At 41.7% G+C, this 15,200-nt stretch overlaps 1 protein-coding gene across 5 annotated transcripts; it reads left to right on the top strand.

Moving 5' to 3' along the window:
* Window positions 1-92: 92 nt before the first annotated feature.
* rev1 (REV1 DNA directed polymerase) lies at window positions 93-14,728 on the top strand. Of its 5 annotated transcripts, none has more exons than XM_044218012.1 (23): window positions 2,965-3,281; window positions 4,113-4,188; window positions 5,019-5,151; window positions 5,848-6,016; window positions 6,119-6,664; window positions 6,824-7,653; window positions 8,196-8,294; window positions 8,423-8,539; window positions 8,656-8,782; window positions 8,881-9,009; window positions 9,108-9,262; window positions 9,349-9,468; window positions 9,561-9,781; window positions 9,887-10,059; window positions 10,179-10,408; window positions 10,490-10,683; window positions 10,774-11,058; window positions 11,889-11,988; window positions 12,093-12,301; window positions 12,421-12,571; window positions 12,665-12,767; window positions 12,871-12,937; window positions 13,047-14,728. In XM_044218012.1, exons 2-23 carry the CDS (start codon window positions 4,123-4,125, stop codon window positions 13,068-13,070), a joined length of 4,248 nt encoding a protein of 1,415 aa, XP_044073947.1. In that variant the 5' UTR covers window positions 2,965-3,281; window positions 4,113-4,122; the 3' UTR covers window positions 13,071-14,728. The 5 variants fall into 5 exon arrangements, with proteins under 5 accessions (XP_044073946.1, XP_044073947.1, XP_044073944.1 ...); XM_044218009.1 differs by adding an exon at window positions 3,911-3,942 and having other exon boundaries at window positions 12,871-13,189; XM_044218011.1 differs by lacking the exon at window positions 2,965-3,281 and adding an exon at window positions 93-1,984 and having other exon boundaries at window positions 12,871-13,189.
* Window positions 14,729-15,200: the final 472 nt, after the last annotated feature.

The raw sequence follows: 15,200 nt of genomic DNA, 5'->3' as shown, positions 1-15,200 counted from the left end.
TATGTAATGAATAATGAAGTTTGAAGCGGTCACTCAGACTTGCTCTCGGTAAGTTTACGGTCTTGGGTCTGGTTCAGGAGTATGCATTTTTAAATGTACAGCCTTCTTACAGGATGAGAGACACAGGTAACATAACATCACTATCAAGGTGATAATCTTTTGCCTCTAGTTTTGGTAATTTTCATGTTTCAACTTCAGCTGAAGGATTATAGGGTCATCTAGGTATGGGCCAAAACATTCCTCAAAATCATCTGGATGATGGTAACCAAACCAAAGAAAATGTGTTTTGTTTTACCCCGTGAAAGGGTTAGCCTGAATTACACCCATTTTTTTTATTATTATTATTAAATTATTTGAATTGCTCAGCAAATAAGAGATGTGGGCAGTGATTCAGAGCCATGAAAGTGTGACATTTTGCAACGAGGATGCCCCAAAAATACACAAAGTGATCTCATGTCCTCCGCTGCCTGCAGCAAATCTTGAGTTTCGAAGCAAACCACAGTTGAGAATGGGCTTTCTAAATCCGTGGCAGTTTTCTTGTCAGTCATTGGAGTGTCCTCCTGTTTGTGAGAAGCATCGCACTGACTATCCTGCTCTTATTGTCTCACACTATCTTTTTAATGTCATTATATTGATCATAACTTTGATGGCAGGGTGTCAATCATTCACGTGTTAATGTATTGATGCATTTGTCTGGGAAAGGAAGAGGATCCCAGAGGTTGTTTCTGTCTTTCTCGCTATCACTGACGTGAGTGACTGTGTGTGTGAGTCAGACTCGTTAGTCAGTCCAGTCGTGCAGAGTTGTCCCTCTCTCTACACGCTCACACATCACTCCCTGACTCTTAACATCACAACTACTTCCTGCTGCACCAACACAGACGTCGCGCGTGAAACTTCAACATATGATGTCTGGTACCATAGCAACAGCGAACAACCAATAAGGGGGCTCCTCGGGACACGACAAGCCTTGGGTCAATAGCATCCTGGTTTCTCTGATTCTGTGAAATCTAATCCAGCGCCAGACTACAGACATTTTTTCTTTCCCTGGACTATGACCTACTTTATCCCACTGTCCTTGACTTGAAGGTGACTGTTATTATTTAAGTAGGCCAATAGATTTGAAGTCATGTCTCTTCGTGCTATGTACCATTTGTTGCCTTAATTGATCTCAAAAATCTAATAGATCACGTGTCTGTTAGTCCAAATCAAATCAGGCAGTGACGTACAAAGCCGCAAGAGCTGAATGTAGAGACTTCGCTCCCAGGTTGCAGGCTACCTTTTTGTATTCATTTTCTGATGCTGGTTCAGTGTCTGCCTGACCTTATTTCACTCCATGATAATCCAGGAGCTGGAAATGAACAGCAGCCGTGACATAAGATACAAATGTGCTTTTTTTATTTTTATAAATGTCTGACTGTACAGGGTTATTATACCTATATTGTCTCCATGTGAGGTTGTCGGAGCGGACCACCATGTTCACAACCTGCCGTTACGCTGCTGGCTCGTTCAATCCGCACGTGCCTCTGCGTCACGGCCGTTAGTGGCTGTGTGTGCCGGGCCGTCTGAGGACAACCGTGCCAGACAGTACACACACCGACAAAAAAACCTAGACTGCTCTTGACCGACTGTCTACCGCAGGAAAGCAGGCGGCGTGGGCGCATTAGCCCTGTGCGCACAAACCGTCCTGATTTAAGTTAAGCCACTGAGACCATTTTCAAAGGTGAACAATCTGCCAGAGACTAGTGCGATAACCAACGGCTGCTTCAACATCGAAGAGCTTAACAGCTGCTTAACGGGTCTCTTGCTCATGCCGAGTCAAATGAGTAAATTGGTGTGAAAGTATCAGAGTGGGTGGTTTAATACGGTCAATTCAGGTGACATGCACTCGGTTGCCCGTGTAGTGGCAGCACTGCAACACTACTTGAGGCTAAAAACAAGAAGCCGGGGACGAGCTTGATCAAGCTAGCTAAGACAACCGGAAGTGGTGCGTATTTTGTTTTTGAATATAAAATACTTTTTTTTTTTTGCTAGACAAAATGTGTTACTTTTCTGAACTCGACTAGCCCAGGGGAATTGTCAGACCAAACTGGTGTGAAGATAGATACAAAAATACACATAACATAAGTTATAGTTTGTTATTTGTTTTTTAAATATTATTTCAAACACAATATGGAACAGTTAAAGTCAATAGGCCTATAATGGGGTCTTACTTGTATTATGTAGAAACAGTATTTAACAACATAAATATATATACATTTAAATGAGAAAGAAAAGGGGACGAAAGAAACTAAATTTCTATCTAGAAGAGGACTCTTTCTGAATATCCTTGAATGTCACAAGTTTAAAATCCCACATTCAGATAAATATCCCATGCCTTTCATAGTATTTTTTTTTTTTACAGAAGAAGGATAAGTATCCACATCCATAAAAAACGCTGTCAAGATTAGCATTTTGTTGAGACATATCATTTTGTGACTGAAGAAAATGCCAAGAATAATTGAAAGATTCACAATGAAGTTTGGAATTGTTTATAAAGAAATAGAATAAACTGTCAACATCCTCTATCTGTATGTCACTGAGTTTCTCCGACAAAGCTTCCAAATCTTTCCAGATTTATGAACAAGTGCTGTTGAGACTCAGTTTCTACATCACAAGAACTACATCTTGTTCTGGCATCAGCAGTATTTAGATACCTCTCTTTTTTAATTTATTGTTCATCCAAGCTGTGTGCCAGTTGACTTCAATAGGCTTAGTGCTGACTAGCTAGTAGAAAGCTAGCTAATGTCTGATGACCTAACATTATATACATTTATTGTGGCTTACTGCCTGCAGGACAGTCCCTGTATATGTAACCTAACGTTTCCCCAATGCTTTCTGTGACAGTATATTCACCACACGCCTCCACAAAATGTTCACTTGTCATCGAAGGTTTTATTCTGAAAATTTTCTCCGGAACTACCTGCCTCGCTCGCTTGACTGTCACTGAGAGAAGGGAAAGCAAAGGGATCAGGCGGTAGAAATGGAGAGCTAAAGGACTGGCAGGGTGAGCAAAAAATGTTGAAGAGACATGGCGTGGCAGCATGACAAAATAAGGGGATCTCAGTTCACCAAAAGGAGTTCTCTGAAGAATAAAGTCAGGGTTGAGGAGTCGAGCTAACTGTCAGGAGGATTTTCTTTTCGCTTTGGTTTTACCTCGTAATCAGTGCGCACACAACGTTTGTGTTGGGCAGTATCTGCAGAGAGAAGTCTGTGGCGAACAACCCAGTCTGACAGGATAAAAGGTAAAAAGCAAGTGACTTCTGTTAGCGAACAATCACTCAGGACTGTTGTTTGTTTACAAGCGGGGTTAACACTTTAGTTACATAGTCATATATCTCACCCATTGTTTGGTAGCTGATTTTGCCAGCATTGTTAGCGAGTGCGGGCAACACACTTAACTAACGTTATACTCGTATTTGTGCTTGCTTGAACTGACATGATGTTACAGTCGTGTCGTGGCTCAGCGGCATGTATGATTAACTAGCTAAGAATCGTATAGGCTGGCTATGCTAATGTTAGCTGCTTACATGAAAAATGTGACAAAGTGCCACATGGGGCTCTGTTGTAGCCTACCTGTCAATAGTAGAGGACCTGCCCGGGCATGCCCTTGGACACAAAGCTCTTGCCCTGAGCGTAAAACCAATATTATAACATTTATGCAGAATTAACATTACACAACAGTAATAAATTCAGTTGTTGACAGTGCCACTGCTTGTCTGTATCCTTTGGCTTGCACCTGAGAAGGCTTTCTAAAATAGCAACAAAGCCTCACTCAAGAATTGTAGACTTCTCCAAAATGTTATGATCTAATCTTATTTAACTTATCAATAAGATGGATATTAAAATGATTGACATACTTTCATCTGATTAGTGATGTCACCCAGCATCATTTCGAGATATATGGTAAGCTATTTGTGTGCATCATAAACACATTCGTCCATTTTCCCTCATAAATATTTTTATAAATAACCTAAACAATTAACTAAGCATTAAACTGTGTGCAGTCTGCTGTTTGAATCCAGCTTAGACTGGCATTACTCAGTACTGATGAATAGCTCCTCTTGTTCTTTCAGGTAGCTCAGTATGAGTCGAGATGGGTGGACAAAGAAGAGAGCCAATGCCAATGATGACAATGGTTGGGCTGAAAAGGTGAGTATCTGTCATCTTATGAGTATGAGGACATGCCCACCCTGTCAGAGAAGTGTAACCTTAAGGTAGGCACATAGGCAGCTGAATGGGCAGTTGTAAATACTGTGTTAAGAGTAAACATGATGCAGTTGGTTAAAAGGTATTACATGATTTATGCATAGTGAGCTTCACAGTATTAGGCTACTGGGAAACTGCTAGTGAACCACCCTGTTCTCCTTTACCCCCTGCAGTTTCATTATAACAGCTATGAGCCTGAAGCTGATCACTGGTCACTGTCTAATTAGGTAAAGGCTAGACTGCAAGGCAAAACTTTAACACAGCTGTGAGATCTGCATATAGCCCATAACATCCCATAATAACAGCAGTATAACCATACAGGCATTTGACAGTAAGTAAACAATATGTAATATCTGTGTAACTGAAGAGGAAAAGATGCCTCTAAAATGGCAAAGTATTATAAAGCAATGTGTACACAGCAACATGTATGTGCCTTTAATGTAAATGTCATACATACTGATAGGGTATGTACAGTCTGTAAAGGAAAATGCACACAGTAATTCAGGTTTGTAATCTGTGCAAATTAAGCGTGTTAGAAAACAAAGCAGCAATTTCTAAAAAATGTATACATACAGAGTCTATTCTTTATACATGTAATTAAAACAGTGTTGCTTGCCAGTGTGTGTATATATAGATACTGTACCCTATCATAAGAGAAGGCATTGTAATATTCCTACTAGAATATCAAGACCCTATACATGTATCATTTATAGATGTATTGTGGCCAACTGTGACTCACCTTGTTCTGTCACTGCTCTCCTTCTTGCTTGTAGGGCGGCTACATGGCTGCTAAAGTGTCTAAGCTGGACGAACAGTTTAAACTTGATGCCCCCAGAGAAAAACAGAAGGAAGGTGCATGCTCCAACATTTTCTGTGGAGTGTCCATCTATGTCAATGGATACACAGGTAACACTATGCTACAGTACATCCATATTTTTACTTATCACTAGCTTGTCTCTCTTCTCCCCCTCACAATTTCTTCAGTTGGTCTTTAACAGTTTGAAGATCAGAATGGTAATTTAAATGTTCTCCAAGAATGTCCCAAAGGAGTATCAGGAGAAAAACAAGCATTCTGCATGCGATTCTTTCCCCCTCACCTGTAATAATAATTTAATTTAGGTAAAACTGTACAGAACCTTATTATAATGCTCTAAGTGGTTTGTAATGCTTTTAACAATATGACCATGTTAATGTTTATTGTCATGGACATACAGGCCATGTCTTAATTTGGGTAATACCAGAAAAATAATCACATGCTTTCTGGTTAGGTTTATGTGATTACTGGCTCTATTTTTTACTCATGTATATGTTTCCTGTGTTTGTGATGTTTTGTGCAGATCTATAAGTAAGCATAAGGACTTTTGACTGTCTTGTGTAGATTACTTAATTGACCATTGAGAACAGGTAACTGGTCAGGTGGCCTACTTACTTCGTAATGGAGTTGGGATTGTATTTTGCCATTGTCAAGCTACACAGCTTAAAATGTTATAGTACGATGATTCATGAAATAAATCAACTCAAGGGGGGTTCTCAGTAAACTGATTCAATATTTTTTTGTGTGTTTTTGGTTAACTGTTTTATTTTTTGTCTGTTTGTGAGCAGATCCAAGTGCAGATGAGCTACGCAGACTGATGATGCTGCATGGTGGCCAGTTCCACCTCTATTACTCTCGCTCCAAGACCACCCACATCATCGCCAATAACTTGCCCAACAGCAAAATTCAGGAGCTCAAAGGGGAAAAGGTCATCAGGCCAGAGTGGATCACTGACAGGTGTGTTCAGCAGGAGTTTAGCATGTTTTGCTCATTTAATATCATATTGTAAAATATTACCTGAAAATCCCTGTGTTTTACTTTGTCATTTGTTTAAAACAGTATCAAGGCTGGGCGTCTCCTGCCTTACCTACAGTACCAGCTGTATGCTAAACAGAAAGGCCTACTCTTCCCTGGCACGACTCTGCGCCAGACGTCAGAGATCGCAGGACCCAGCCATGAGCTGCTTCAGCTGAGCGTCCATCAAAAGCTTCATCTGCCACAGTGCAGCATTCAACACTCTGTCCTAAACCATGAACAGTCCTCATCCAGCTGCCAGAATAACTCCATCCCTAACCCCAGCCGACTTTACCAAGGCAACACCCAACCTCAGTCCATCCAGTACAGCTCTGTAGCTCGCTTCATTAACCCTCCACCAAGTCACTTAGCATCCAGTCACCTCAATACAGATCCTAGGTACAGAAGCCCTTTACACACCTACCCGCTGTCTAACCCAAGCCCCACAAAGCACCCCCACAAGCCCCCACAGTCTACTCTTCAAAAACCTCATCCTAATCTCCAGCACCAGAGAGCTGGCCAACCACAACCTCAGATCAGCTCCTCTTGCAACAGTGCCTGGAGTGGCTCCAAGGAAGTGGAATTAAAGATGTGAGTATGCAAAGCTCATAAGGGGGAATGGTTTAGTTGTTTTAAAAAAGAAATTCACTTTTAAATCAGAGATTATAGAGTTTTTGCTCACACGATTGAAACATCTTGTTACATTAATTCCAATATAAGACATCTCTTCTTCATGTCTTTATCTCACAGAAACGGATTATTGCAGACCTCATTGGATGTGATGAGCCATTCAAAAATGTATGAAATGCAAGAGTGTGGCAAAGAAGATCCTTTCCTGCAGGTGGTGAAGGAAGCACCCCTGACAAATGGACACACTCATCTTTTTAATGGTGCCTTAAAGCCAGAGGACCTGTCCCCTGTTACAGGTGAACCCTCTATTGACAAGGAATGCAGAGTCAGGAGTTCAGAGAATAAACCTCAGAGTCCTCCAGTGCAGTTTCAGACCAAACCTGATCCGTATGAATTTCCCCACAGTCCTCCAAAGCAATCCGAACAGTCTCCTGTCTTTCTGGAACAATCCAACTCACAAGGAGCCAACGAGCAGAGACCCAAACCTCCACCTCCCACCTACCAGGAGGCTATAAAAGCCACCGAAAGCCACCTACTCCCAAATCAGCTCCAGCCATCCTGTCAAGTTGATTCAAATCCTGAAAAGACTCCTCTTTCACCTGCATCTCGCTGTCTTTCACGTTCTCCAATTCGACTGAACGGAAGTCACCACAATGCCTTTTCATCTGACCCTGCCTTTGTAAACACAAGCAACATTACAGCCAAACCTGATCCTTCCACTGAAAAGTCACCATCATCTAAGTCTTCAGCACAGCTGCTGGCACAGACAGGCGGTTTGATCTCTAAGTTCTACTCTCACTCGCGTTTACACCAGATCTCCACATGGAGGTCTGGCTTTTCTGAGTATGTCAATGAACTGCACAGCAAACGAAAAGCAGCGGGTGGAGCCTCCTTTCCTGGGAAAGACCGACTGAGGAAATCTGTGGCCCAGCGCTTTACAGACAGTCAAGGTAAGAAAGGAAGGGTCACTTTGTTGCTTTTCCCTGTAAAATCCAGGCTTCTATTAGTTTTGTTTTTTTATTTTGCTATAGAAGGGTGTATTTGGGTGTCATGGTGGTTTAGTGGACTGCAACTCCTCCAGTTCAAATTCAGACAGAGACATTAGTTGCATGTCATTCCCCTCTCTCATTCTCGCTATGTGTCCTGTTGGTCTGTAATATAAACTGCCAATAAATGCAAAATGATAAAAACATCTTTTCAAAAATGGGGTGTATTATGAATAAGCAAACCAGCACTCTTGAGGATTAAAAGTACATGTTCAGGTTCTGAAAGATGAACAAAATGTTCTCTGTGATCTAATATATTTACAATATCTATGTCCCTACTAATTTACGAGATAGCCACACAGTGTTCGTGTCGCATGTGTCGCCCCTTCCAGTTAAACTGGATTTCTGGGGATGCATGTGGCATCATTAGATGCCATGTTCATGTCTTTTTGTGATTTGGAAAACTTTCATCTGATGATCTGGTATTTATTTATTTGTGTGGTCAGGTATGCTGGCACCTACAAGTGTTAAATCTTGTATTCTTCATGTGGACATGGACTGTTTCTTTGTGTCTGTGGGGATCCGACATCGACCAGAGCTCAAAGGTAAGGCACCTTTTTGTCTGTTTTAAATTGTGTGCTGCCAGTGAAACAAGTTCATATGTAACGTTCATATATTCATAGTCTCATACATCTAGTCAGTGCTCCTGGTTGAGCTCATGGCTGTCTTGCAGGGAAGCCTGTAGCTGTGACCAGTAACCGTGGACAGGGCAGAGTGCCTCTGAGGCCAGGGGCCAACCCTGAGATGGAGCAGCAGTACTACCAGAGGAAACATACTCATCCTCAAACTGGTGAGTTTGTCATACCACCTGATATTCACAGGCCTGGCTCAGTGTATTTCCTGTATTTTCCTGTACATGTCTTACTTTATTTTAGCATGCTTGACTACCCTTGTTCTGCCTCTCAGAGAGGGCAGATGAGGATCTATACAGAACTCCTTCACAAAAGAGTCCTGACTCGTATGCCAACGGCGTGGACCAGGATGCTGCTACTCTCTCAATGGCAGAGATTGCATCCTGCAGTTATGAGGCTAGGTAAGATATAAATACACACTCATGGGCATTTCATTTATATTAAACAGCACAAATATCTGTAATTTATACTAACCGGATTGTTAATAAATCTCTCACAGGCAGGTGGGCGTGAGGAACGGAATGTTTTTTGGCAAAGCAAAACAGCTGTGTCCCTCGCTGCAGTCTGTCCCATATGATTTTGAGGCCTATAAAGAGGTGGCTCTCACTATGTATGAGACTCTGGCAGGGTAAGAAGAACTCCCTGGACCTTTTTTCACTCACTTAACTGTCCTTTTACATGAAAAATGACCCAAAGCACACCTTCTCATTTATTTATTCTTTGCAGTTATACCCATGACATTGAGGCTCTGAGCTGTGATGAAGTGTTGATAGACGGTTCTGCTCTGCTAGCTGAGTTGGGCATCAACCCAGAAGATCTGGCCAAAGCGATCAGAGCAGACATCAAGGAGAAAACAGGATGCTGTGCTTCCGTGGGCATGGGTGAGTTAATGTTTGTCTTATACTGTAAAATAGATCAAGACCGTGTTCCTATTTTACAAACCCAAACTGACTGCTCATCTGTTCAGGGTCCAACATCCTGTTGGCTCGGCTGGCGACCCGTAAGGCCAAGCCAGATGGGCAATACTTCTTAAAGTCTGAAGAAGTGGATGATTTTATCAGGGACCTGCCGGTGACCAGCTTACCAGGTAGATACAGCACCACCTGCTGGTCATGGCCTGGTCTACAGTCTTTCAGCTTTCTTCTGGTAAATATTTTGACTGTCATTTATTTTTTCTAGGTGTTGGGCCTGTTATGGGCAGAAAGCTGGCTGCTATGGGTGTGAGGTCATGTGGGGACCTCCGACAGATGTCTCTGTCTCAGCTGCAAAAGAAGTTTGGCCCCCGGACCGGACAAACCCTGTTCCGCTTCTGCAGGGGGCTTGATGACCGACCTGTCCGTTACGAGAAGGAAAGGAAGTCTGTCTCAGCTGAGATGAACTACAACATTCGCTTTACTAGGGTTAGACCTACTTTCTTTCTCCTGTGCCACCTCTTCTTTCTTATCTTCCCTGTATTTCCCACCTATCTCTCTCTAACCCTCTTGTCCCCCTACCTCTGTGACCAGGTTGATGAGGCAGAGTGTTTCCTGACTAACTTGTCCATGGAGGTGCAAAAACGTTTACAAGAAGCAGGGCTGCGGGGTCGCAGAGTTACCCTTAAGGTCATGGTTCGCAAGGTTGGAGCTCCACTGGAGTCGGCTAAATACGGTGGTCATGGCATATGTGATAACCTCGCCAGGTAAGAAAGATACCATCATCCCTGTATGTTATGAGTGATTGATAATGTCCTCTTTCCATTGCTTGTCCATGTCTTTGTCTCTCTGTAGACTCATTTTTATCTGTCTCCTTTTCTGTCAGAACTGTAATGCTTGCTCAGTCCACTGACAGTGGTCAGCTGATTGCCACTGCAGTCATCAAGCTGTTCCATGCCATGAAGCTGCAGGTTCAGGATCTGAGAGGAGTCGGCATCCAGGTTCAGCTTCTTGAAGGAAATCACTCTATCCCCCAGGACTCCACGGGCTCCCGGGCACGCTCCATCAAAGAGCTGTTGCTAAACCAGGGATTAAGTGTGAGATCCAGCAACAGAGGTTTGTGTAAAGTCTTTGTGTTTCAGTTTGTATCTTTGTTGTCGTCTGTGAAATCAGTCGAGTTCAAGATCAATATTACAGATGCTGCTGACAACAACACACGCCAGGAAAAGACTTCCTCAACCACAGCCACATCATCTGGCTCCTCTTCACATCTTCTGTCATCTCCCGAGCCAGTCCCGGGGACAAGCAGAGACCAGCAGGCATGCAGACAAACTCCAAAACATTCTCGAGCCCGTCTCAACTTAAGTATTGAGGTCCCCTCGCCATCACAGGTGAGGACTTAAAGGAAAATTCTGATTGATTAAACAAGAGCTGAACAATTAAATGTTTTCAACAACTTGTGTTTCTTTATGATATCCAAGGTGGATCGTTCTGTGTTGGAGGCCTTGCCTGCAGAGCTGAGAGAACAAGTGGAACAGTCGTGGACTAATAGGGATGGGAGATCAAGTAACTGTCGGTCACCCAGTCCACAGCCCTCTGCTGCTCTTCCACAGCCTCCCTCTCTGAAGTCTCGTCCAACCTCCCCTCCTCGTCCTCCCGCCCCTGGTCCTACACTGTACACTCCACCTGTTGGCACGTTGGTTCTACAGATTCCAAACCAGCCAGACAGTCTGGGAATTGTACTGGAACTACCAAACTTCTCACAGGTAGGGATGCAACCGTTTGAGAAAAGTCAAATGGCCTTTTCATTCAAGGTTTAATTATATATTTCATTTTATTACTTTCTACAAAAGAGAGTGTAATACATCTGTCTTTTACACTTAACTATAGCAGGAGTCAATATATAGAAATAGGAATGAGCAAACAGGAAATAAGTTACTTTGACAGCCCTGCAACAGTTTGAAGCATGTTATGCTTTTTTGAGTAGTTTATAGCCTTTTACTTCATCCACCTATGTAACTATTTCATCCCCTTATGTGGGTCTGGGTCACAGTGGCAGCAGACCAGGCAGTGTAGCCTCTTTCAAGCTCTCCATATTGGAGAGGAGGCCGTGTGACACTGGTCCCCAGATCTGTTTGGCAACACCTGGAAGTTGCTAAACATCATCCCGGAACTATATTCTTCATATATGTTTACAATCTATCTATAATTTTGTCATGCTTTTTGTCAATACTGTAATTTGACTATGTTGGTCTATTCTGTACACACATCTATTGTCTGTCCATCCTGGGAGAGGGATCTCTCCTCTGTTGCTCTTACTGAGGTTTCCTCCATTTTTCCCCCTTTTAAAGGGTTTTTGAGGGAAGACCCTAAGGATAGATGGCGTCATGTGCTGTACAGATTGTAAAGCCTCTTGAGGCAATTTTATGATTATTGGGCTATATAAATAAAATTGACTTGACTAGATATCCAATGCCACCACATGGATGTTAATCTGGGGGGCATTAAACAACAAAGAACCGTAGTCAAAATACTGTATTGCTTTTAGTCCCCAGTTGTACAAAGCTCACTTAGTCTCTCAACTTACTGACTGCAGGTTGATCCGGACGTATTCGCTGCCCTTCCAAAAGAGCTCCAGGAAGAACTGAAGTCTGCCTACAACCGCGTAACAAATGTCCAGCCCCAGGCAAAAATGTGTAAGTCCACAGGTGAAATAGTTGTGAAGGAATGTGTTTTGCTTTTTTTCCCTACTATTATCAACCTGCATATTTATCTTGTGTTTTTCCTCTTGGTTTCTCAGCAGTGGAACATAAGAATCCCTTGTTGCAGCTAAAACAGTCAGGAATCGGAATTGGTAATGGTCGGGTGAAGCGGCGCTACAAGAGAAAAAATGCAGTGAGCCCTGTTAAAAAAGGTCCGTCCCCTGTGAAGAGGCGTCACATGACGAACAGCCCAGCCAAATCCCTACCATCTCCTTTAAAATCACGGGAACCAATGAACATAGTAAAGGTGAGCCAATAAACAGTTTCATACATGAAGATGAAGGTCTTTTTGTATGGTGGCAGTATGTGAAGAGGGCACTGGTACTTAACTAATCTTTCCAGCTCACATTTGTTTTCCCTTCCCAGACTGACAATGGTCCCTCCACATCGACCTCAAAACCGGACATCCCAGAGTCTCTGTCCAAATTCATTCCTCGCCCTGCTCCAGCGTTGGCCGGAGCCTGTGACCTGACGGACATTAAAACACTCCTACGGGAATGGGTCACCACCATAACAGGTATACAAAGAAGAACAGCTCTGCCATTGTGCCTATGTTGTTGTTTGTGGGGTTGCAAAAATGCATTTTGAATAATTTCTTACTTTTTGTTAGAACCCATGGAGGAGGACATCCTGCAGGTGGTGAAATACTGCACTGATCTGATTGAGGATAAAGATCTGGAGAAGTTGGATTTGATTATCAAATATATGAAAAGGTAAGTACTGTACAGTTTAGCCTCCTCCATTCCTCTACCTCCCCCTCTTTCTTTTTTTGTTTTCATTCATTTCATATGTTGCCTATTGATCTTTCCTCTGCAGGCTCATGCAGCAGTCGGTGGAGTCTGTTTGGTGTATGGCTTTTGACTTCATCCTAGACAACGTGCAGGTGGTTGTGCAGCAGGCTTATGGTAGCACCCTGAAGATACCATGAAGAAGAAGGGTTTTCACTGTGTGTTACCATTAAACCATCACTTTTTGTTTTGCTGCTTTCACAGGGTCACCTGCAATACAAATTATGACATCTAAATGATGATACTCCTCCTTCTCAACTGTGATACCACTCCAGCATCTGCCAGAATATTCTCAATGGCCTCCTGAGAGTGAGACACAAATTAATGACTTCACACACACCTCAGAGTACATTATTTTCTGTACTTTTTGTACTCTTTAAGGGACAAGTAACTGAAAGGCAGGAAATGTACTAAATCTACTCACCAAAACTCAGAACAGTGATAATCGTAGCAGCTTTTTGCAAATTCATTTTTCTAAATAATTCTAAGACTCATTTTCAAACGTATGTGAAATTTTATATAAAGATTTTTGCAGGCAGTGTGTAACTATTTCTTATACATCCAGTCTAAGCCAGGTCAGATTTTAAATGTACCTCCTCCTGGTGAGTGTTTTTCCATCTGATAAAGCAGTTGACTTCCCTTATGTGTTCATAAGGTTTAAATAGTGTTACACAGGCACTCTAAGTTTAAAATAATGACTGTGTTAAACACAATCATCATGTTCAAATGCAAAGCATCTTTTAGCAATTTTTAGAATCAGTCAGTCTTGTAGCATTCCTCAAACATCAGACTTACGATATTCCCAGAAATGGAAGGTAGAAAATATCTTATTTTTCATCAGTGTTTTGTTGGTGCTCAATGCCACTTTTACTGATCTGTGAAATATCTACAGCTGCTGTGTCACAAAAAAGCAAACAAAATATAGTCTGCTGCATACAGTAGTATCTTTTTTTCTTGTCTCTCGCAAAAAAGTGCCAAACCTTGTTATTATAGTATGTACATAATGTTTTTAAAGACACTTGTTTAAAGTTTTAAAAGAAAAGATGTATGTGGAGGTTTAACCTCTTGTATTGTTTACATGTAGTGAATTCTTAGTAACTGTCTTTAAATTGTAAATCTTCTCACTCTTTAATTGTTTGTAAGTGTTCCAACATGAAAATCAGAAGCTGGCCAAAGCACTTCATATGAGGTTAACTGTTGATTCTCAGTAGCACTCTGACTTAGGAGGATGTTCACAGGGGTTATGGCAATCAATAAGTAGCCTATGCATTTATTTTTTTCACTAACAAGTGAGAGAGATCCCTTCAAGATAATGTAACATTTCATACAGCCTTTGTATCTGGAGTAAATCTTGGTTTTCTAGTGTTTCCAACCTAGTTACCAGTTTCTCAAATCTGAATATTGAAATAATGCTGGATTTGCATAGGAACAGGTGACCTGATTTTTAACTCTGAAACCCATTGTATGTACTTGTATACATACACTGGAAACATTTGTATGGCTTGTGGCTACATCATTGTATTTCTGTGAAGGTAACTATTTGGTGATTAGACGTACTCAGCCGATGCAGCTGGCTGGCTTGTGAACTCACCATGCAAGACGTGTGTGGTTGAAAAGTTTGTTTAAAACCGTATCCCCTATATGCAAACCAAATCAGTCTGTCATTTTTTAAACTTGTTGAAATGAATGTAATTCAGAATGTGCAAGTCTCCACTCACTTTTAAGATGTTTGCTTCTCCTGTCATATCTTGCCATAAGGGAATGGCCAGAAGTTAAAATTGGCCAGTCTTGTTTTCTCTAAACTGGCTTGTGCCTGAAGACCTGAAGCTGTGAACTTGTTTGTAAGTTTTTTAAATCTTGGTAATAAACTGTAAACTCTGTATTAATTTATTTGTCTTTGTCATTTCTTAAAGTTACAGCCTGAATAGTAGAAGGGTATCCAATCAAGATAATGTTGCTCCTGAAAATCATTTTTGAAGGGAGAACTACTGATATATTACAAAGTGGAAAAAGTGAAAGATGTATAATCTTGACAGATCAAGGCTGTCCATCTTCATCTACACTGTGGCCCTGATCTGACAGTGAGAAGCAGATAAATACAGTAGTATTCAAAACTTAATTTGATATCAACCTAACAGTTTCTTTTTTTTTTTTTTTGTTTGCAGTGTGCTCACAGGCATGAAATCCACTCATTTGCAAACCTATGCTGAAACATTGCCTGTTAGTGTCAATAAACATACTGTGGGGTCAAGAATCCCAGTAAACCCAGCCGCAGTCAGTTTCTTATCAACAATTTTTTTCCATGCCATATGCATAAGTGAAACAGTTTTTATATTGTTATATTTATGGTAAACCAAG

Source organism: Siniperca chuatsi, linkage group LG12 (genome assembly GCF_020085105.1).
Source record: "Siniperca chuatsi isolate FFG_IHB_CAS linkage group LG12, ASM2008510v1, whole genome shotgun sequence".
Classification (NCBI taxonomy): Eukaryota; Metazoa; Chordata; class Actinopteri; order Centrarchiformes; family Sinipercidae; genus Siniperca; species Siniperca chuatsi.
The sequence above is the reverse complement of the archived record's forward strand: the minus strand, read 5'-3'. Positions and strand labels throughout refer to the sequence as shown.